Here is a 24209-nt window from a genome sequence, read left to right as displayed (position 1 = left end):
ATGCTGCTGTGGGGAAAAAAGGTAAGTATTAAGGAAAGGTTTGGTAGCAGGTTCAGTAGGGGATCTTGGGTGCAGTTGAATCCTTCGATAGAGTTAGGAGAGCTGTGCAACTGGATTCCAGGAATTAGTGAATTTGGCAGGAAGTTTCATCCTTGCACAGATCAGAACTGACATGAAGTCGTCACTACTCACAGCAGGTTGTCAGAAGTGGAATGGTTGTGACCCTGGAGGCAGAGCCGAAGGGTGTTAGGGTGAAGAGTCACACAAGTGTGACATGCTCAGATGCATCATGAAGGGGGAAAATCTGGGTTAGCCACTGGATGAGGGACTTGCAAAGCAAAGCAAAAGAGGTTTTTGATGGGAAGTTAGGTACAGCTTAGAAGTTGGCATTTGGTACAATGTAGTAAGAATGGGTTATTTCTGTACAGAAATCTTTCAGTGTCTAATTTAAAACCCACTGAAAACTAGCAAAAAGCTGAAAATACAGGGTAAGTGAAGGTCATTAGAAAGATGGCTGGAAATAAATCCCTTGACTAGAAGACAGAATGTTTAATTTGTTAATCACTTACTGCTCTGAATTTTTTATGGAAAGTTACCATGCCACATGTAGAAAATAGAATTACAGAAATTAAAAGGCAGAGAAGCTTTTGGTATGAAGACACAAAACTCAACAAGCACATGTTTGGCAGTCAGGTGTAGGAAGTTCTGTGGCAAAAAACTGGGGATGCAAGTGTGAACTGACCATGTCTGGAAAGGAGGAGAGTGATTAAAATCCAGTGCATAAGTTTGTCTGAACTATCTGCTTTTGCTGTGTTCTGGGGCTTCCCCACCATTTGTGTTGTGAAATTCATTGCTTAATGCAAGAGTGGCACACTGCTCAAGTGGTTATTTGAAGTTTATTTAGAAACATAATGCAAGCTACAGCAACTTTGGGACCAAAGGATATTTAATGTGGGAGTGGACACTTTTTGGCCTTTGCAGTCCCCGGTGTAAAGGAGGCAGCTCTTTATAGCTGTCTCATTATGTAATGTATTAAAGATTGCATTAGATTTCCACCTAAGCTTTTCAGTAGAAATACTGGACCTAACATAGAGAAACTACTACTACACTGAAGAATATTTTTTTAATAAATTCAGGGAAAGCAGACAACTGATTTGCACACAATACAGAAAGCTATGAGGATTTTCTTTTCTTCCTTACTCTTCTTGTCTAGTTTTTGAAACCCAAAATGTAGTGTGGTAGATAGAACTGCTTTTGAAATAAAAATTTAACTGAATCCTTGGAGAGAAAAAGACAAATTTTTCATAAAGAGATTCTTCATAGATGCCATATATCTTCATGAGAATTTCCTTTTTCAGATCCTATAGGAAACCTATTATAAAACTCATTTCAGAATGTGAAGGCTCTGATGCAGTTTTCTGAATCAAATTTATTTACAGTGTAAAATTGGTTCTTCTAACATCCCTGTGTTTTGAAAAGATTGCTACAGGCCCACATAAAGGAAGAAAGAGGTAAGAAGTTTAGTTCCCCCTTCAAGCTGTCCACCCTTGATGAAGGGGGTAACTGGTTTGCATATGAGGGAAGAGAGTCATATTGTAATCATATAGCAAAGAGAGTGTTGTCCTGTGACAATCTGGATGTCTTTGTTACTAGGAGTTTTATTCCTATTTCCTAATGGAATAATCTTGTTTGAGAGGACGTGTTAATTTGCCGCCTTCCCCTTGATTTTTTTGAACCCTCTGGGCAGTACCAGCTAGAGCTGACAGAAGAATAGAGGTCTTTAATGCATTTATAGGAACATAATAGTTCTTTTAAATTGAAAGCTGAATAGAGGAATATGACACAAATTAGTGGTCCTAACTGAATGAAAACCTCCATTTTGAGAGGCAGCAGCCAGTGGCCAAGTCACATAGGTGTGCTGGCCAGTCAGCCCGTACCTATGTTGCTCTGTGGCAGTCCCAGCATCTACTATCACCTTCTCGGCCATGCAGGTGTAGGATCCAAGTGGAAGCTGGGGCAAGGGGTGGAGGGGGCGAGTAGAGATTGAGGTGATTAGAAGGCACTGGGTGCAAATCCATGGTTCTGCAAGCTTCATTAATTCTGCTGCTTCTGAAACAGCTTTTAGAGGCTTTTGGATGCCCTGTTCCTCATACAAAGATTAAATAATTTAATAATATGCAGATATACATAAAAGTTTCACATATTTCTAAGCACACAAAACAATTCTTTTTTTCACTCACCTTATGCCACCTTTGTAAAAATACAAAGAGGAGCAAAAATGCAGGAGTTTATCTTCCTGATTTTGGGGTTAAGAATAAAAATAAACAGTAGCTCTAGAGTGTTTTTGGTGTAATGATGAAGGCTTCATTTCCCCTTGTATTTCAGTTACTTAAATGGAAGTCTTACTGGTTAACAAGCAAGAGAGGAATGAAAAGTGCTAAAGAAAGGCTGTCTGCAGCTCCCTAGTGAAATGCCAGTCCTCATAGGCTGCAGTTCTAGTATTTGCTGTCTGATCTCAAGTGGCATTTACTGCAGATAAGATCCTAAGGGAGTTTGGTTCAGCCTGGTGAGCTGAAGGATGGGTTGTACTAACATGAGGTTTGTAAACAAGGAAAGGCATCAAATATATGAAATCAAGTTTCTGTGGGTTTGCTGACAGCTCACACCTAGTTGCAATAATATACTTTGCTCTCAGCATCTTCGCCTGTCGAGGCTGACTCACAGGAAGGAGAGTGCCTCAGAACAGCTTGGTTGGATTTTAGCAATCAAGCTGTAGACAAGGAAGATTAATAACAGAGAATAGAGAGTCTTGGGGCATAGGGGGTTTAAAGGGTAGACTTAAAATAGAGTGACAGCATAGCTGAGGTTGGAAGGCACCTCTGGAGATGGTCTAGGTCAACACCCTGCTCAGGGTCAGCTAGAGCAAGTTGCCCAGGATCGTGTCCAGTTGGGTTTTGAGTATCTATCTCCAACAATGGAGACTCCACAACCTCTCTGGGCAACCTGCGCCAGTGTTTCAGCACCCGCCCAGTAAAAACAAGAAAACAAAAGGTAAGAAAAACAGTAGCTATATTCCATTAGCAACTAGAGATCCTGGTCCAGTCCTGGTCCAGTGAAATCCCTGCTTTCCTACTTTTCTGGTTGCTGGCCAAATAGCAAGATGCTGTACAGACAGGAGCTTGTAGTCTTGAATGCTCAAGGCACAAGTCGTAAGTTATTGCAGAATGAAGCCACACTATGTCTCAAGCTAGTTTCTTAAAATGCAAAGAATTTACAAAGACTTTTTGGAGGGGAGTGCTCTATAAAGTGTCATTGTATGTGGAAGAAAAAGGTAAATGTGGGCAGGATAAGAGGATGTCAGGAAAGGCTGAGAGGAATGTATTGTAGGTGGGGTGAGAGTGCAGCTGAAAAAAGCAAACATGAGTAAATGTTGGCCATAGAGTCCATTAGCTGATGCCAAAAGACTGGAAGGTCAGAGAGGTATTGTTACAATGCAGTGTTAAGCACTGCTCTGGTGTGTCTGCCTGTCTTGCCAGTGCTCTCCTATTAGAGCAGCATTTCTAGCGTAGATGGCTCAGGTAACTGTCATGTGGTCAGCTTGTCCCAGTAACGCATTGCATCCTTTAACTGGCAGTTTTAAACAGAGAAGCTTTCGGAGGCTTATATGTATTTCTTTCAACACCACATAGCTCCCATGCTGGACAGCACTGGAGCAATTTCGTTTTCAATTGCCCGTCTTGAAAAATTTCTTTGGGTGATCGTGCTATCGGTCCTTTACTTCTCACTTTCATTGCACAGTAGCCGTTTGAAACAAGGGATATATGTATGTAGACCAAAGATTAAAACAATGAGAAATCTGAATACATGCAAGGTAACTAAGAGGTAAATACAGCCCTGGAAATCGAGGCAGGTGGCATGAGTAGAAGAAAACAATCAGTTAATGTGCGTTCCAAGTTAAAAGGTATCGATGGTGCCTTTTATAAATAAACTTCCTGTATCATCTGAAATCAGCAGAGAAGCAGTCAGGAGGAGAGAGGGCAGATGATAAATGATTCATTTGCTTGCCTCCTCCTTGAGATTCTTTTCTTTGCCAGCTTGAGATAACAGATGTCTTAAAGCTTATGAAGTCACAGGAAAATAACAAAAGACAATGGGCAGCCAAGACAATATTCTGATAGCCTAAATATTTTGTTTCTTATATTTTATCACCTGTTGGATCTCAAAATCTAGAAAAGCTCTTATACCTATGAATTACTTTGCTTACAAACATTTTGGTTCAATGAGACTTTCAATGAGGAGAAGCGGTTCTTCTGTATTGGGACTATAATCTTTTGTTCGTTGTGACTCAGCCTTTGGTTACAGGCAAGTCAGCTGGGCATGGGGAAGCATGAGGACTGATTGTCCGTTGTGCTGTACAGCAAATATAGTGCTTTTTGCAGGACTTTGTGATCATTGGTGAGAACAAATTTCAAAGGACACTTGTCTTCTTTAGCTGTATAAAATCTTTCAAAGTTAATTCAGAACAGCCTGTATTTTCAGCTTCAGCAGGGGACCATTTCTCTGCAGTCACTGTTCACTGGGTGAGGTTCTTGCCTTAATATGCTGATCTCTTCAGGGATTGCTAACTCCCACCACCCAGGTCTGTATTGTAGATGCCAAAGAATACTTTAACCTGAGACTTGTTACGATAAAACTTTTGCAACCCAAACCAAACATGACAGTGTATTCTTTGTGGGTTTCTACATTGAGAGCACACTGCATTTGAAGTATTGGAAACAGAATAAGATGGTGAAGTAATTATTCTGACTCAGAAAGGGCGTATTTATATACTCCCACTTTAAGAAAAAGGATAGATACATTGGTGAATATTTTATCATTCATGTGGATCTCTGTGCTAACTGAAGTGAAAACTGAAGGACTGACAGTTCTGCAGCGGCTGCCAATACTATGTACTGTAAAAGAAAGGACCATGTTTGCATCGTCACTCTGGGTTTGTCTGCAAGCGAACATGTCGCCATGAAGTGCTATGTTCTGTACTGGAGAGGTGGTCTTCAGTGAGATAGACTCTGTGGCTCTGGCTTCCGCTGTTTCCACATACAAATTTGGCTTTGTTCACTAAGCTGTTTGGAGTTCAGAGGTCTTTTACATGCCTACATATCCATTGCAAATTGATTTGCAAGAGCATGTTTAGTCTCACAGTGAAGGCCAAATGGTCATCAGATTTGTTGTCATCCCAGCTTTAGCTTAAATTTGATCTGTTGAAAAAGGCCATGAAACAGTTCTGTGTTTGCTTTTGCCTGTTGCTACTGAGTCATCATCCTACCTTACCACACTCTTTCTAAGTATAAATACTCTCTTTGTCTTTACAAAAGGTTGTTTAAATTGGAGTTTCAGTGCAGGCTTCAGCTCTCTTAGTGGGTTTTAAGATATTGAACATCTGTGAACACTGCAAAATAATAAAACAACAAGATAAGTGATCTAAGAGCAGACAAAGAAATGTAATTTACTCAAAAAGACTGACAAATATTAAGTTACTTACAGGGATATTTCTGTAAATAAAAAAAGTATGAATTACCTCAGAGGCAAATAAGTTATCAGATGTTTTGCATGCTTCAGCATCTATCTTCAAAGGCAAAAGGTAGTGAATTATGCAAAGCTTTACATATATTTATATTAATCTTTCCTTGCAGCACAAAGATATCAAGCATCTTTTGTGTGGTGCTTGATTTAAAATTTTCTCTGAGATATGGAATCCTAAATTTGCTTTTGTTATTTTTTCATCTTAGGTATTGATAGAGATTTCTTCTATGCTTAACTAAAGCTTTCTGTATTACTGAATTTCCTTACTGTCCGGTTTTCAATAATGCAAGCAGCACGCACTTTACCATAACAGCCAGGGTTCAAATTAGTTCCCAGGTGCTGCTTTTTGTGAAGATATTTAGACTGATATTAGTAGATGGTTTAATATTTACAGATGACTGTATCAGGATATAGTGTAGCTCATAGTAGCTCTGTAAGCAAACATGCTGTTGCTGTTCATAACATACAAAATCATTTTAGCCCTGAGGACGAATATGAGCATTAGCCTGGAAGTGGAAGCCGTCTGTGGCTGTAGTTGTGCTGTGGGGATACGTGTGAACACAAGGCATGACCAAGAGGTAGCTGGGGGAAGAAGGCTGAAATTCCTTGCTTGTGCAAGGACTGCCTATGGAAGCTGCATACTCCTCCTGTTCCCTTTCTCCAAGCAGCATCAAAGATAACCAGAAAAAGCTGCTTTTAAAGCAAGATTTTAGCGGATATTTGTACCTGAAGTAGTCAGGTACAACACTTACTTAATACAAAGGCTTTCAAAAGCGTTGAACCCTGAGTACTGAGGGAGTCACTGACAGCTGCTCTTCCCTGTGAGCATGTCTTGTTTCAATTGGTTTTGTGATCATGTGCTTTCCTGTGTCCCTTTCTACTCTGTGTCAAGGAGCCCCCTTGGGTAAGACCAACTTCAGTATCGTAGCTTCAACATTTGAAGAGGTGTGCGATGGCACTGGAGTAGGTACTTGGGCCTCTCTAAACAAATGCGAATACCATATTGAGACATAGCAATGCTTCTGGTGACTGATGAAACAATTAAAACATTTGACTATTGCATTTTGTGTAATATATATGAAAGTGAAGACTTGAATGATCAGTGGGCTGAGATGGCAGCAAGGTTTTCAGAGACCTACACGTGCATAGTACTTAAATGAGAAGCATTTTGATACAGGTTCTTCCAAACTGATGGAAAAGAATTGTAGACCGATTATGCATATCTGTGACCATATACACAGCTGGAATATAAGGTTAAACCTATGACTATGTTATCCTACTGTCTTAATCTGTATATTGAATAATATTAAGGAATACAGAACAGGAAATATGTTACTGGAAAATTATTTAGTAATTGTAAATCTTATGGGTAATGAAGTGCCAGGAGTATATTATGAAAAGTTGTGTGTATTTATTTTTTCATACTTTAATAGTGGTTGGCTTTAGTTATGGAGAAGAAGTTAGAGAAGAATGTTTTATTATATTGACATTTTTAAGCAGCGTGATTGATACATTAATCACACAGACTCAGTTCTGTAATTCTTCTGCCCTCATAAACAGAGTGTATCTGCAAAACACATCCAAGTGTCCTTGTTTTTTTAAATTGCTTTATTTCATTATTGTAAAGATAAAAATGCATCCCTGCAGGATCTCAGGGATTTTTTTTGATCATGGAGGGAAACAGAATAATAAAGGAGCAGTGAGAAAAAGCTGGAGAAGTAGGGTATCGTGTAGTTGTGAGCAACAGTGTTTGGGTTGAGCACATAGGGGCCAATTATTGTATCGCTTTGTACTGGTATCATTTCTTGAGGTTGTAAGATGCTCCATGTTTTTGGTTTTCCATTTATGCTGGAACAGCTCCTGTTCCCTGCTCTCCTGACTGAATCTGGCTTAATTTTGAGAGACTTTCCCTTTTTGCTTCTCAGAAGGCAAGTATTTGGAGGCCCTTTTTGTCTCTTCCTTAATGTTGAGCAATTCCTCTTTTTTTTCTGTCTCTTTTTTATGCATCCTGCAGGATTATAACATATTCCATCATGTAGTTTGTTGCTGTCTGCCTTGGATACTTATTTGCAATAACAGCCACTGCTGTGTTAAAATTAACTGTGGAAGAGATTTTACAAAGTGCTTGAAAGATGTGGGAGTCTTTTAGAGTGAACTTAACTTTTTAGGTGCCTAAATATCTAAGTATACTTGCAAATCTTTCCCATGTTACTACCTTTTTATTATGTTCATTCTTATGACAAAATTAGGCCTCTGGGGTAGACAAATGGGAATCTCAGTACTGGAACCAGAGGTTGGTCATTTGTGATAAATGCAGCAAGGGAGATCAAGTAGTGACTAATAAGCTATTGGAAGAGACTGTAACTATTATTTAAGTGCTCTGGCTGTTCTGTATATAAAAATACATTTGTCTTTTGGCAACAAGCCTTTTGATCATCTTAACTATTCTGCCAACAATCCTGCCCAATTCTAGGTGTTCTTCAGCAATGAAATGACAAGCAAATGCATGTGAAAGTTGAATGAAATGAAATGAAATGAAATGAAATGAAGGCATAGTCATAAGGGAGAAAAGTGCTGCCTACATGTCAGCATCTGGAACATAAGTCAATGGACATAGTATAATTTAAAAGTTCTGCCTGTAGTGCCTAGTAAGTTTTTTGTAATAAAACTCATGCTTTAAAGAAATGGTAGTATGTCTGGCTTCTGCTGTCTGGACTGTCTAGTGAAGTACAGATGTCAGGGACTGCCTGAGAGGTACAAGGTGCAACCAGATATGCTAATGAGTAAGGCTTTTGAGTTTCTGCATCACTTGTTTCCACTTTTATTGGCAATGCGCTATTGAAGGTTGGCATAGGACTTATTCAGTGATAGTTAATTTTGTTCAATGCAAGTCTTACCTGGAGAGTTTTACAGATCTTTAGGAATGCATTTGTGTTTGGATAAATGCTCTTAAGCCAGGCAAACCAGTGGTTGACGGATGGACTTGCACTAGAGCAGACAATACTTTGAGAGTCTGAGATGTAGTAGGGGTTCTCTAATTTGCTTCTCAGCTTCTGCCTGGGATCTATCTACAGACTTGTGTAGGAGCTCTTGTCAGAGTCACTGAAAGGTAGTGAAGTTGTGGAGGTGCAACTAAGGAGCTAAACTGTCCTGAAGAACTTTTTCTTGTAACAGGTGATGTACCAAAGAAGAGCTCTGAAATTTAGGGTGGGGGAATTAAGCTGAGCATGCCCGGAAGCGAGAAAGAAAATCTTAAGGGAGTTTGACATGAAATAACAGAGATGCAGCATAATAGCAACAATGTAACATTCAATGCTTAAACTAACTTCAGGAAATGGAATCTTGTTCTGTGGTTTGCCAAGCCAAGTTTCTCCAGCACTGAAGAAAATGTGTTGCTCACCATGGGCAATTTGATTTGTTACTGTTGATACGTGGTGTTGGTTTAGCATTAATGACCACAGTCACGCAAATCCTTACGCTCAGGGTGATAAACATCTGGGTGAGCTTAGTAGCAGAGGATTTTGAGGTATAAAGCTTGCTTTCCATGAGAACTAAAGGTGCAGGGCAGTAATGAGGGAATTGAACATTTACCTTTTGGCTCTTTTGATTAAACACCCTCTTGTTAAATTACAGCTTTTTGAATGTGTTAGAATCTTATGAAAAAAGTAAAAGGAAGAAGACCGAAAGAACAGGATCTCTGTGTGGCATCTTTTGAAAATGACACTATATTAAAGAACTAAATTGCTGGCAGCCTTCTTACCATGAGCCATCACTCTTAATAAGTCGTCAGTTTAATTTAGGAAAAATGAATGCTTATAAATACCACAGAGCCTTGTTTAACTGATGAAAACAACTATGAAAATATGGGAAAATTTCTGTGGCATTCAGAGTTTCTCACCACCAAAAGCGAAAGATGCTGCAGAGCTGGCTAGATGCAGCCATTGCAGAACGCTTGCCTCCCCTTCTCCTCCAACATTGCCTGGGGTGACTTGTTCTGCCCCTGCATGGTGTGTGTAGACTTGCCAAAACAGATAGCTTTTTGGTTTGTTTCTTTTTTCCCGTTTGTTGCTCAGTTTTGGAGGATAGTGATACACATCTGATCTGCCAGGTATAGAAGTCTTGTCTTGTGCCTGTGGAATGAACTATCCCGTGTGGCTACTGTGGCACTGTTCATTTTGGGGGATGCTGTGGAACAGTGAATGTTAATTTTCACTTTCAGTACGGAGATAACTTTTGGGAAACCTATCTTCTGTTCAGCTGTCATAGAGCTAATGGTGCCTGGGGCTTCAGAGGGCCAGCAGCAGCAAGAATAATTGATGTATTTCAATTTATCATATTTATTTATTGCTCTTCTGAACATGTATTCCTGGCCACTTGTGCAACTCAAATAACAAAGCATAGCATAACATGCCCTTTAAAACGGCAGGTTATTTTGGATTATAGCATTTTCATGTTGGTAGCTGAGAAATAATAACAAATCTTAACACGAGGAGTGCAATTGAGGGCTCCTCCTGGTGTGTTTTCCTTTCAGCAGAGCTGAAGGACAGGTAGTTGTATAACCTCACACGCTGAGCTGCTGCACGTCAGCAGCCCAGAGAGCAGCCCTGCCACAGCTCTGTTCTCTGCAAGGTTTTGAAAATATCATGGCTTAATTGCCATGGGAGACACATGCCTGAGTTTTTCTGCTGAAGTGACTACTCGTCTCGGTGTAAGTGCTGCAGAATCAGACCCATTACACCAGCCTGGCTGAGTCATGTTCCCAGTTTACCCGGGCATCTCCTAGCTTCACACGTTAGCTTCCCAGAATTTAGGATTTGTCTGGGCTTGTGTTCCAAGGCAAATTTAATGTAGTTTCCTAGATTTTAGGAACACTGGTGAACAGGAAGGTGAAGTGTCTGCTCTGTCTGTGGATGTGTTAATATTTTTTGTTTGACTTTGTTGCCTTTAATGGCTTCCAAATGAATATTTAAATTGTATAGATATTCTAGAGGAAAACAAGATTCTAGCTTAAAAATCTAACTGATGTTCTAAGCGCCCAGTATGAAAGAGAGTTTTGTTTTTTGTTAAGTGTTGTTGATTTATTGCACGTGTTCATTGTGTAATAGCTCTCATGAGTGCAGCAACCAGAAAGTTGGTTGCTGTATTTTTTGCATCTTTCCAACATTTCTTGAGGCATTTGTTTAATGTATGTTGTTACCTGTTGGAGTGAAAATAAAATCTTCACAATGCTTTGGGTTTTTTTCCCTAATAAGAGAGGCTTATTTGAAACTGATGTAGCAGAGCTCAGAGTAAGACCTGCAATGTAATGTCATTACAGAGATTGAGAACCTGTCAAAAAGCACTGATACTCTGGTAGCTAAAAATGAAATAGCACAGTTGTTGGCATTCTTTAAGAAAAAGGCATACTTTTTAAAGCTGTTCTGGAAATTTTTTTTAGTTAAGTTGGACAGAAGTCAGCTTCAAGACAGCAAGCTGGTAGTACAAAGTTAATATTTTTGGAGATTCCTGTGTAGGAATCCATGTGGTTTGATCTAAATGCCTTTATTTATAGAGAAGAGAGCACAAAGTAAACTGAATGTTCACAGTGGTTCCACAAATTAGAGCTATTTGCTTTCATTTACTGTATGTTGTGAAGTGCTATTGTGCATAGGCGATTTAAGCAGTTATGAATTATGTGATGGAACATAAGACAAGTGGGCAAGATGCAACAGCAATTCATGTTTCGTTTTGGTTTATTCACAATGCTTTCTCTAGAGATCAATACAAAAAAGCAGCAAAGAGCAAAGTAGTCAACCACTATCTCAAAACCTGGCTAAGGGGATAATATTTTGGGATTATCCCATGGCAGCACGAGATGTATGCAATGAGAATAGAAAGAGAAAAGGCCTTTTGTAGGCCATTTGCAAATCTTGTTGTGTTTCTATTCTTGCATTCTGAAACTTCATCTGCCATCCAAGAAAGGCTATTTCAAGTTTGTGTATCTCTTGTCGTTCTTTAGAAAGCTAATTTATTGCTACAGATATCTATTGCCTGCAGTATTTCTTAAAGCTCCTTATACAGTCATTTTGTATGAATTGTATGCTAGCCAGTGTAACAAACTTTTTTTGTAATGTATCCTTGCAAGTTGTCTTCCGAGTATGAGACAAGAAACCAAATATACAGGCAAGTGCAAGATCTTGTGTTGGGTAATACCCCCCCTCCTGTCAACAAGTGCTAATTGCATAAGGCATGGTGGGGAACCCCAGTGCCAGGCAGTGGGACCTAGTGCATGTGGCAGTGAGCTAAGTCCCAAAGTTACAGATGACCAGGGCAAGCCACCCTGTTGAAATATGCCTTGGCTTACCCAGCATTACAATGAGGACAGAAGCATTTGCTGCTTCTTGGAATGTACTGCTTGTGAAAGGCACTAGAGGAGAGCAACAAATTGTTATTGTTGAGAACAGGCAAGAGAATGGGTCATTTGGCAAAAGCTGGTGTAAAGGCACCACTTGCTGCTGTGGAATATTTTTGCATCTCTGGAAGCAAGTGAGAAGCTGAGTGAGCTTGTCCAGTCTTTACCAGGATTGTGTAACTGCTTTTAAGTTTAAAAAGCCTGTTTGAAACCCTGTCACCAAGTTCCAATTTTTGTCTTGTGATGGAGTGTTTCACCTGTAATGCTAATCCAAAATAATCATTTACACTATGAAGTTTAAAAGATACAGGTACTAGAACTAGTAGCTTTGATGAACATACACATTTTCAGTTCTGCATGTGGTTGAGTTAAGGTGTAGTTTAACACTGTGTTTTACGCTTTTCCCCTAAAAGATAAAGTATAAAATATGCAGCCTGTATGGCAAGGCCAAGTGTTCTTGTTGGAGTTTGGACTTGCTTTGTCTAATTTGCTGGTGATGATTTGATTGCGTTCTTGATGTTGCACTTGCAGAAGTTCCTACTCCTTTTATATATATGTGTGTGTGTGTGTGTGTGTGTGTGTGTGTGTGTGTGTGCATTTTAAAACTTTCAGACTCAGAAAGAAAAAAATTTTGGTGGTGTATGGTTGAACTGTGCAAGTGTCTTTTGAGTTTGTTTACAGTTACTTTTTGAGCATTTCCTTCTGGTTTGGGTTAGGCTTAAATAATGATCTAGGCTTCACTAGTATTTCAGTTCTGTTTGTCAAATGCACGAGCCTGGCTCCTGCTGTGGCATACAGAAGTGCTCCACTCCTCAGTTAGTTAATGGTTTTCTCCTAAAAGCATATGACCACTGGTACTACGTGGTTGCTGTAAGTTGCTTCCAGTAATTACTGCTGTTATGCAAAAGACTCATACGTGAGAAAAGGCCTGAATATTGCTGCATGTTTTTAACAAAAGAATGAATTCATTGTACAATATGAGGTTTGCTGTTATTCCAACGGTGCATATGTGTTAAAAACGTGATGGTGTAAAAAAAAAGGTGTCTTCCAGGCTTTCAGGTTCCTCACAGACAAATCTTGGTCATAAAATTCAGAGCAGCAGCCAGATGGCTGAAACCTGGAAATGTTGCTGTGGAGTCTAGCAAGAGAAAACCTACTCCTCAGTAACAGTAGAACGTTAACACACTCGGAGTAATATGTTACTAGCACTGATGGCATATTGCATTGTGGCTTAATTGTGCTTAATGGAGTCCTGCAATCTCCATGATTCAGCTGCACATGTCAAAGCAAGGCAATTCCCAGTTCATCTGACTGTAGAAAAACACAGCAGCTGTACATAACCCATTTGGTAGAGTACTGGGAGCACCTCAGATATTCCATCTTCCCTCACCCCTCCTTGCAGTTTATCTTTCTCTTCTCTGGTATATTAATGTCACAAATTAAAAAAAAACCAACAAACCAACCAAACAAAAAAAAACCAAAAAAACCCCAACCAACCAAACCAGACAAAAATAACCCCAACACTTCCCCCCCTTAAAATATTCACAGCCAGCTTCTGTTTTCTGCTAGACAGGGAACAAACAGACCTCAGCAGGGTTTTTTTGTCATCCATCCAAAAGCATTCACCCTTCTAACAGCATGTGGGTGATGAGAGAGTTGGAATTGACACGTCACATCCCAGGTTGGAAAAATACTGCCAAAATCCTCCAGGAAAAGAAGGAAATTGGAAGTTGACAATTCCGCTGCGTTTTAAAATCAGAATTGTATTTCTAGGAGCAGGTAGATATTTGGATGGTGGAGTCCTTGTGTTGTAGAAGATAGTGACAGAATCCACATTAGAATTGAGTATGACCAAGACTTTATCTGAAGTCTCTCAACACTACCTTCAATATACTTTAAAAAAAGCAATTTAAAAAGTTAACATTTTTAATGCTAACTATCTGTTTGCTCTTAATTAGGTAACTTCTGTTTCTCAAAAGCATCTACTGAGGGTCATGGTTTTAAGAAGAATTTTTCTAAGAAGTAAGGTTGTAGCTCAACCTTGTTCTTAACATTTGCATTTTAAAATACACAATTCAGTGATTTATAACAAAAAAAACCCACAGTAACCGTCTAGGCTGACAGTCCAAAACAGCTGTACCAGAACTCCATCAATACCATTAAAATCATTAACATGCAACCTAAAAGCATATACGTCATCTCTTAGTTGTACAATAGTTGCCTTTTGTCTTTCTGCACATTAAATTTAGAACTGGTTTCTATCTGAGTCATATCACAGCCCAGCTTGCCTAACCAGGAGACACTGTGCATTGAACCAGTTCCCCCCAGCTACAGATACAGCTTTGAAAGCTGGAAGGATGGGAAGCGCAACGGAGGCTGATGGGCAGATGATGCCGCGTGCAGGGAAATCTGAAATAGAAGACAGGAAACTTTTTCTCCAACTTGTCATTTTCCTCCTAATAGACCCACCTGAAAGGGGCTTCTTTGCCAAGTGGTTTTACTGAGTTCAGTCACTTTGCACCTACTTGAAGGGTGGCCCAGTGGATCTCAGTTTCCTTCCGTGGTAGAGGGAAGTCCATGGGCCTGCAGGAGCTGCTATGTGCTTTAGTGTGTGAAATTATTTAGGTGTGGGAGAAATGTCTTTAGGCTCCTGGTGCTGCAAACCTTGACTCAGTCCCCAACCTAACTCATGCAATTTCCATAGCAACACTCTTTTATTAAAAAACTATAATAAAAGAAATCCAGGAACAATTGGATTGGATCGTTTGAGCTGCAACGGTATCGATACATCTCTTTTTAAAACAGATCCAATTACAAAACTGTGGGGCCTAGTTTTGAAGAGACTGTCAGCCATTTATGTATACCTTTTGTCAGCAGGGAGAGGGACAGACATTTGCTCCATGGGTCTGTTCTCTGAAGGTTTTTATTGAATATAGTTTTTTGACTCTATAGAATAGTTGTACTGTGTTACGAAACAGATTGCTGTACTTGTTCTCTTGTAGTGGGAAAAAAAGTGGGTTGGTATGTAGAGTTGATGGACCTTCTGTTAATGAAGTTGACTGTGTGGTTTTCACTGACAGGACAGGCTACAAAGACATTAGCATCAGTGAAAAGCAGGCTCTGTAGAAACCACCGTATAACCCATTCACACATACACACATGTAGATAAACATCTGTTTCATGACAGAGGTTATAAGTTTAAAAAAAGTAGTTTGGATTTGAAAATTCCAGTCTGTTTTGAAATACTTTACTTCGTATCTACTCTGCTGCTGCTGCACTTTTCATCAAATCCCGCGTTGTCAGTTTGTGACCTTTCCTGGGTCCGATGGCAGCATGTAAGTACCAGTGCGACTTCTTGTGTAGCGTTTGGTGCCCCTTACAAAGGTAAGCGTTGAATGACGATATGTTGTCATTGCCTCTTTTTTGTCTTCATTGCTAATGCCAGAGGTGTTTTTAAATGTCTATAAATCATTCTCTCTCTTGCATGTGTACAGCTGGAGGAAGTCCCTTTATGGTCTCCTGCTGTCACAGGCAACCACACCGTTTTTTAGAATCTGATCAAACACCACTTTGAAACGAATTAGATTTGTGCCCTCAAAGATTTTTTTGTTTGTTTGTTTCAAGTCTCTCAATATATGTTCATTCCTTTTTCCATTTGACCTAACTTCAGAAATTTTAAAGTTAGATGTTTTAGTCTGATCTAGCCACAGCAGTAGAACAAGGCACCTCCAGAGAATCATTCATCTGACATATTTTAGTTGTCTATTTTACAGTGACACTAAATACCCTCTGGAGGTGTCAGGTTCTCTCCACTCCTGAGTGATAGGCTCAGATTTAGACACCCGACTCAGGAACACCTACAGTGAGAGACAGGTCAATCTTGGGATAAAGACCCAAAGGAGCTGTTTTAGCAAAGCCTGTTGTTTACACTGCTAAGCTACCAAGTTTTGCTCTGAGCGAAAGTGTTTGGGGAATAATTGGAGAAGTGTTCACCTCTCAGGGCAGAGGGAACAGTAGCCTCAGGCAGGGTGAGCAGGAGTTGGCAATCAACACCTGCAAATAAGAAGGTGGCCAGTATTGCTCTTAAGGTCCATCATGACATGACACCTTTCTCAATGCACGCAAGGTCCATTTTCTTTCTTCCCTTGCTGGATCCGCAGACACTTTGTAAGGGTTCAGTGCCTTCAACACAGGGGGCGGAGCAGAGTCAGGCATGTTCTGCCACACAGTTTTTGAGATCTTGGTGCCACTGCTTCAGATGCAATATGCTTTGCAGTCACTGGTTTGTCAGCCCCCTTGTGCATGCACAGCAAATTCTCTGTAGCTGCCTGGTTTGTTTTAAGAACAGAGTGCACAAACTAGGCATATGATTTTTTTTTCCTTTGAGGCTTATTATAACTATGTAAATGGAAGCCTGTGAGTTTTACAAGGGTGAGTGACATTATTTCTGTATGATGGCTTGTTCTGAATAAAATGTCGCTCGGTTAGTTCCCGACCTGGAGCTCATAGCCGTTTTGCCTTCAAAACACTTCTGATGTTGCGCCACAGCTACGGGAAATGAAAAAGCTGAGAACTGAAACCAGCAGGCAGAGCGCAGTGTGGCACTGCCCGCAGCAGGTTACTTGCTACAAATTATTATACATGGGCCAGTAAAAGTTTACTGATACCTTTTCCTTCTTTTAATCCTTGCAAAACCCAGTGAGAACTTTGCAGCACACCTTTTCTGATTTTAAAGTGCTGGGTTTATTACCTGCCTTTTCACCACTCAGTAACTTTTGACTTGCAGGTAACTCAGTTTATGCTCAAGTGTGGAGAAAAATGCAAAAAAACTCCTATAAAATATTTTCTTCATTAATTTACAAGTAAGAAAAAATGGATTAGATTGGAAAGTATCTGCAGTCTTCATTACAGAATTGCTGTCCTATGTGGTTTAAAATTATCTTTGTATCAATCAATCAAATTACTTAGATTTTAAGGTCACAGTGTGCCATTTAGATCTCAGATGACTAGCAGTTAAAGCAGAGACTGTAACAATGCTCTGCAATAAGTGGCAATATTAGCAAAAGGGGAAATGGCAAGAGAAGACCAAGACTTCAGTGTTTCTGTCTAAACTGCTTGTTAGTTGTCCCAGTTGGTCTTTCTGGTTCCTGACCACGCTGCCTTTGGAGACTTTGTGCTAGTTAAGAAACAGACAAAAAGTCACTGATGCTGGGGTGGGAATATGGCATTTGCAAAACCACAGTTTTTCTTTACTAACAGTTTTTGTATACACACTGCTTGATTACTCTAACTTCTTATCCTACCAGCTCTGTCTATATCATCTATCCTCTTTCTTAGAAAACTCATACTGCTGTATTACATAGGTTGCTTTAGTGTAAGAAATAACAGATGATACCCCTTGGCTGTAGAGCTTCCCACACAACTCATGCTCTGCTCAAGTGCTCCAAACATTAGCATGGACATGGGGTCCAGCAGCACCTTCTCTTTAAAACCAAAGGGATTTGCTGCTGGATCTGTTGTCTTGCATTAGATCAGAGAGAGGAACTAGTTGGTACATAGAGTCTATGCCTCTTGTTGGCTTGCTACTCTCCACTTAGGTATTTCTTTAGAGAAAGATTTGGGAGGAGAGGGAAAGCAGGGAGACAACCATGATCCTAATGGAGATAAATGCAGTCTTTCGGGACGTTTTCTGTGCAGTAATAAAAAAACTTTATGGGGTGGGAGGGGGAAGGATTCATACAGTTCTATTATTAATATCCAGAATTGTGTTTATTTCTTACTGTCTTAGCTTAGCTATCTTCAAAAATATTCTCAAAGAGTCACACAATATTGATTGTTAAATAGGGTGGCAACTGACATCTGTCACATCAGGCAACATCAGCACATCAGTTGCTGCTTGATGTTAGAAATCATAGTGGGAATGGTATCTTTAGGGAAAATAGCCACCCTCTTTTGCACAATGAAGGAAGCACTCAATATGGAAGGTATTTATTATATTTAAGTTATTTTGAGTGCAGCTGTGTAAAGTTGTCAATTTAGGACCATTTTAGTTTAGATGGTGAAGAATGAACCGTCATCTGTAGGTGGAAAAAAGAGCCAATTTGAGCAAGTTTGGTTACATTACATTAAGGTATTAATTTTAACATTCAAAAAGCTGCCACTCATGCAGGATTGCAGTGGCTGTGAAAAGTATTGTCAGAAAGCCCAATTCAATGGCTTCCCTTGTCCCTTCTTTCTCTAGTTTCAATTAATAGATTAGAAAAAAAAAGTTCTGTAACTTTTTATTACTGTTTCCCCTAGATCAGGATTATCAAGAAATGTTGCAGGGGAAATAATAGACTGGCCATAAGATCCATTTCTGTAATTTAATGTCAGGTTAAAGCTGTTCTTGGACAGCGTTTACACAACTGATTTTGGTGTGTGTTGAACATGTTTAACAGTTAAGAGAAAGCATAAGAGACAGTACATTTACTTGTGTAGAGTGTGTGTATATATGTTTGTGTGGATACATGTATGTAAATAATATGACATAGTATGGTTTATACATTGCACATCTTCTAGAGAAGAGGGAGTCATCAGTGAATCCTGTGTTTTGAATGATTTCTCTCTTCCTACCTTCTCCTCCTCCCATGGTCCTGATTCATGTCAGCAGGTTGTCCTTCAGCTAATAGAGGCTGAGCAGCAAGGTTTGGCAATTTAATTTAGGGAAGTTCTGTCATCCACTCTGCTACAAATAATACAACTATAATTATATGTAAGCCAGCGGATATGGCAAACAAAGCTCTGGAACTGAATCTTTTCATTTATCTGTGTGTCTTAAAACTATGATGGCAGAAGGGTCAAGTACGGGGTCTTACTCTTATTCAGAGCTATGAATTCAAGCCTCTCTCCAGCTGTGCACCCAAAGATGCTCCCTCATACCAGCTTCTCATGGGAGCCTGCACGTCCAAGCTGAAGAGAAAGATGGCTGTTAACATCACTTCCAGTAGCTGGCTGATTATCAAAATCAGCCTGTCTTAACCACACTAACCCAATGACATACCTAGCTTTGGGGGTCTTTTGGGATGGCTTTCCTTCTACTTTCTTTAATCTGATACTAGTCCATAAATATGCACCTTACAAATATGTGTGTATACATACATACATATATCTCTGTATGTGTATATATATGTAAAAGAATACATATATATATAAAAAGGTTAGTGAGATTTTGTACACCTGTGAAATAATTATGGAGAAAAAGGTAAAGGGCAAAATAATCAGCTGAGAGCTTATTTCCATATGAGCAAAAGCCACAAGGTTTTGGATGCCTTCCCCACCCCTCCAATTTCTGGATTTGCCTACACCATGTGTATAGAGCACTAGCCTAGAAGAGAAATTGTAGCAAATACACCTGGAAAGATCCCCTGGGTAAAGTTTGTCCATCCTGTCACTAGGAAGCACAATCTATTAGTTAAATTTTGGCTCTTGAATAATATTGCAGAAAGGAAAAAATCCCCACAATTTATTTTCATTTATCAGTTGCACTGAATTGTAAAAATAATTGAAAGAAATAATATGCACCAGAAATCTTTTCTCCACCTTCTTTTTGTAAATTAATTCTAGGCCGATATACTAAGCATTGCAAACATTCAGATTCTTGTAATAGTGCTGAAAGAATAATATTTCATCTTTAATCATTTCCCCTGGCTTGTGTTTGGCATGGAATTTTGTTTTCATTTTACAATTTCCCTGTTTCCTTCATTTCCACCAGGAGAGAGAAACAGAAGAAGAAGATGTCAGGTGGCTTTCAGTTATATGCCTCAAAATGAAGATGAACTGGAATTAAAAGTTGGTGACATCATTGAAGTTGTGGGAGAGGTGAGCAGATCTTTAATGGAATACGCACATGCAGTTCTGACATGCCTTGTGAATGCTAAGCTCTTAGATACGGTGTGTTCTAAGACCTAATTTAAACCCGACATTTTTCTTCTCTGGTACACTGATGTGTCTGGTTTGGGTTACTGTTGGGGGTGAGGGGATGTGGTTGTTTGCTTATGGATTTTGTGAGGGTTTTTTTCCCTGCAGCACTTCTGGTTTCACTCGATCAGTTGACGCTTCTGAGTTCTGTTCAGCGAAAAAGCTCAAAGTTGGTGCTACAGGGCTATTGAGTTTATATCTCTGAAGAACCAGGATTATAGCAGAAAAAGCTCTTCTCAATTTTAGTAAGCCAGCCACAGGGAAGAATTATCTTCACAGAGTTAAACACTTTTAAGAAATTTACTTGAAGCCCTCTGGAGTTCAGCCATGACATTCACCTTTTGTCATCGTTGCCTGCAAATTTTAACAATTTCATTTTTGTGCAATCATTTTTAAAAAAAAAAAAAAAAACAACCCAACAAATTCTTTAGAGACTCAAGATGCACCTCTTTTGGGTGGAAATGGTTGTGGAAAATGAATGCACATCTCTTAGAAGGACTGGGAACAAATTATGAAAGCTTGGGTAGAGATACAGAAATTTTCTTTGCGTTGGTGAATCTGGTTACAGGATCAAGGAATGCTGTTCACTGAATACCTTCAGTTTTGTTCCATTAGAGAATTTAGAAGTATCCTCTTAATAGCATGAGGACCAAAAGTCAAAATGCTAACATGAAGCCTTTAGGTAGAATGCATTCAAACTCATGTAGTCTTTATTTACTTAGCTTTAAAAAGATCGAAGAGCTTAGTCTGCTCAAGCAGCCAATAAAAGGTGCATTTCAGCTTGTATCATTTATTTGTAGGATTTTTTTCCCTGTGACTCAGCAGCTAATAAGTCACCATTTATTTTTTTGGCAAGGGTATATGATTCATTCTCTTTTTCCTGCCTCTGTCACTTAAGAAATCAGTTCTAAAAGAATATAAATTCTGCTGCAATCTACATGACATCCAGCATTTTCTTATGAGAGATTAAATTCTCACTTCTGAACGTAAGAAGCTTAGTGATCACTGGTTTTCCCTTAACCTAGCTGCGCATGCCAGCTCTGCACATCATTCTTTCTGGAATCAGACATGATGCGTCACTTAACTAACCTTATTCTGTCTGTGAGCAGAATTGTAATGGGGGGATGTCAAGGTTGTAAGATATTTAAGAACATATTTTGAAGACAATGTAAACCTGATATTATAATGAGTTTCACGGCAGCACGTGAGCTGTTTTCATTGCACAATTTGAAGTACATTTGACCTCACATGGCCACACAAATAGTTTCTATCATTTGCCCTACTTAAAACTTTTAAGTCTGTGTCTTTCAGTAGTAAAGTGATGGAATAAAACCCCTTCCTAGTATCTAGCCAACAGATTAACTCTACCAAATGAATTGTATGGTTAAATAATTTAGATGAGACACTGGACTTCTCTTATGAAATGCATCTCTTGTCTTACAAATTTGAATAACTTAATTATAAAGAACAGATTTATTTAAATCTAAATGAGACTGAAAATGTTTGCAATAAAATGGAAAGATGTAGAACTATGAAAGTGAAGCAGTCCTGTATTTGCATGTGTGTGCTTATAGTTAAGGGCAAGTTTTTTGAAAGCCACTTGGATTGCCGATTACAGACTTGGTAGTCTTAAACTCATAATTGTGCTTTGAATTGCTACTGTTGAAGAAAGCATTGACAACTTGCTGGTTCTGAGATTGAACAAAACATATTGTCTATAGGGCTGCTTTTTTGTTTGGCAGTCCTAGAGAATGGCATACTGGAATTAGTTTTACTATAGTGTGCAAGAGGATTGCTCATAGCTAGCTTGAACTGCTGGTCATAAGTAAATGCTAAAGAAGAACAGCTGGCACAGGTGAGGCTGTGCCCGCTTAGACCTTACGAAATACCTTGTTCTGTCAGCTACTGAAACATAAGCTGTGCCTCAGGCATCATCTGGTGCATTCATGCAATCCAGGACATTGTCTGACTCTTCTGGGTGGAACTAGATCAGCTGGTGAAAAGCGAAAATAAAGGAATTTAGAGAAAAAATTCTCAGCACCTCAGGAAGTGTTACTGTGTGACCTTTATTTTCCATCACAGTTGATACCAAGCAGTTGATGTTGAATACTTGCTGTTATTACTTCCTCTTCTGCCCTTATCGTAGTAGTGTTAATTCCTCAAAAAAGTAGGGCAGAATTTTTCTTTTGAAACAGGAACTTTATTTGATGTAGAAGGCTGCACCAACCAATGTGCTGATTTCATTGTTTACCCTTCTGCTTGTAGGTAATGCTGCATAAAGAGTCATTGCATTGAAATAGGGTTCACAGTGTTTATGTAATTATACGATGCTCCTTATTTCAAATGGTAAATATTTGATGTGAGGGACTTATTATTTAAAAAATATGGCTTCCTCAGTTGTGAAAATGAAGATTTTTTTGCAAGGGCAAAAATCATGCTGTGTTATTGTACAAAAACCCCAAAACAACTGCAAAAAAAACCTCCCACATAGGCGACAATTGGAGGCAATTCTTGCAAAAATAGCAATTTTGTTTATCATTACTCAAATGAAAAACTGGATGATAGCATCTTCAGCATTATTTACAGTGGTTCAGTGGGTAATTGGAACATTAATGGTCATTCACTTTCCATTTCCAGTTGCTCCTTTCTCTTACCCCATTTTTTTATTCATGAGTAGAAGGTCTCAGATTCCCACAGGTAGTATTTTATTGTATACTCCTAAGAAAGTTGCATCAGTTGAGTTAATTGGTTTTAAATTGACTTAGATTAATATTTTCAAATCTCTGTGGATTTCTGTTTAGTTGGAAATAAATTGATTCCTAACTGGCTTATGGCAAACTAAAATGGACATTGTTTAGATCAAAATACTGTGTATATATCTTTATGTGGGTATTTAGCAAAAAATGCATTTAAAATGTCACTTATGGTTGACAACCCATTAAACTTTTCCTTTTGCAAAGAAAAGCTGGTTCTTGTTGTACTGTGCTAATTTGGCTTCATCCTTAAAGAAATGGGCTGTGCTCTTCCTCGAACCTCTTGAGGGTCACTGCCTCCAGCAAAGGGTTGGCAGAAGGGAATGCAGGTCTCAGCTGCCTGCATCAGTGCCCTAGCGTGTTTCCCCAGACCCCTAGTGAAAATGGGTTACACTGATACCACAGGGTGACATGCTGAGGATGAGGATGTCTTCCCTTCTCCCACCTCTGCTTCAGGGTGCTAACCAACACCTGAGGTACAGTAGCACCTACAGCTGCCCCAGATCCTTCTTCCTGGTGCCAGCAGGTTGGATAAGATACTTTTTGAAAGGGTTTTTTATGTCTGTGGTAGTGGTAGATACTACTGGAAATACCTATTGTAACAGAAGTGGTTTGGGGCTGTACAGTGGATTGAAACAACAGCAACAGCAAGTGTGAGTGTTGAGATGCTAGGCTTGTCACCAGATAGATATCCTTGGAGGCTGTATGTGTTCAGAATTCACAGTTCCTTCCTATTTTGTTCTAAATAGTTAGAAATTAATTATAATAAGATCAGACATTTATCGCAATAGATAAAAATGCTTGTTGTTAAACTAGGTTTCCATAACTACACAGACACTGATACCCATGAGACATTAATTAACAGACTTAAATTAAAGATACATTTGAAGCTAACAAGAGAAGCGTTTTCATCATTGTTTACATTCACGTTTAATGTGATTGATAGCTTTTTGCTTGTCATTTTCCTACCTCATTAGCTATAACTCTAATTGCAGTTGTCCCAAAATACAACTGTAACTAATTGTCTTATTAAATGCAGATATCTGAATTCCAATTACGTTTCACCCTTAGACTTTTATGGGGTACCAAACAATTAACCTGTAGCATCAAAGTAAGGACATTTGACATGTCATTCAATAGTTCTGAGCCTGCTTTCATTTGGGATTATTCTGTCGTCATGCTGCTGTATACCTTGTGGCCTCATCCTGCTTTTTGCAGTCAGCTTTTTGGCAATGTGTAGTGCATGGAGTAAAGCTCAAAACTAAGTCTTTGACTGAGACATGCTGTAATACCACTGAGCTTATTCTTTGACTTTAGTTAACATGGGCATATATTACATGATCAAATCCTAGAAGTAACAAATTTGAAATTATAAAAATGCAGACTGAGTTTTTAAATATCTGGCGTTGTTATGAGATAAAGTGGTTCAACCCATTTTCAAGAACAGGATAAACACTGGGGGTTGAGCTGGACTTTCCTTACAGTAACTTATTTTGACAGCTGTAGAGTTGAAAGGGGAATATTTA

General features: G+C 39.1%; 1 protein-coding gene across 4 annotated transcripts in view; it reads left to right on the top strand.

Annotated features, from left to right (window-relative positions):
* Window positions 1–24209, top strand: part of SH3KBP1 (SH3 domain containing kinase binding protein 1) — a 237564-nt gene that overhangs the window by 96585 nt on the left and 116770 nt on the right. For all 4 annotated transcript variants that reach the window (XM_082334033.1, XM_082334034.1, XM_082334035.1 and 1 more), the window contains one exon: window positions 19725–19831. In XM_082334033.1, coding sequence (XP_082190159.1) covers window positions 19725–19831 — 107 coding nt within the window. The remainder of the gene's footprint in view (window positions 1–19724; window positions 19832–24209) is intronic.

This window comes from Platalea leucorodia, assembly GCF_965183815.1.
Source record: "Platalea leucorodia genome assembly, chromosome: 2".
NCBI lineage: Eukaryota > Metazoa > Chordata > Aves > Pelecaniformes > Threskiornithidae > Platalea > Platalea leucorodia.
Note: the sequence above shows the minus strand (reverse complement) of the source record. Positions and strands in the feature narration are given on the sequence as shown.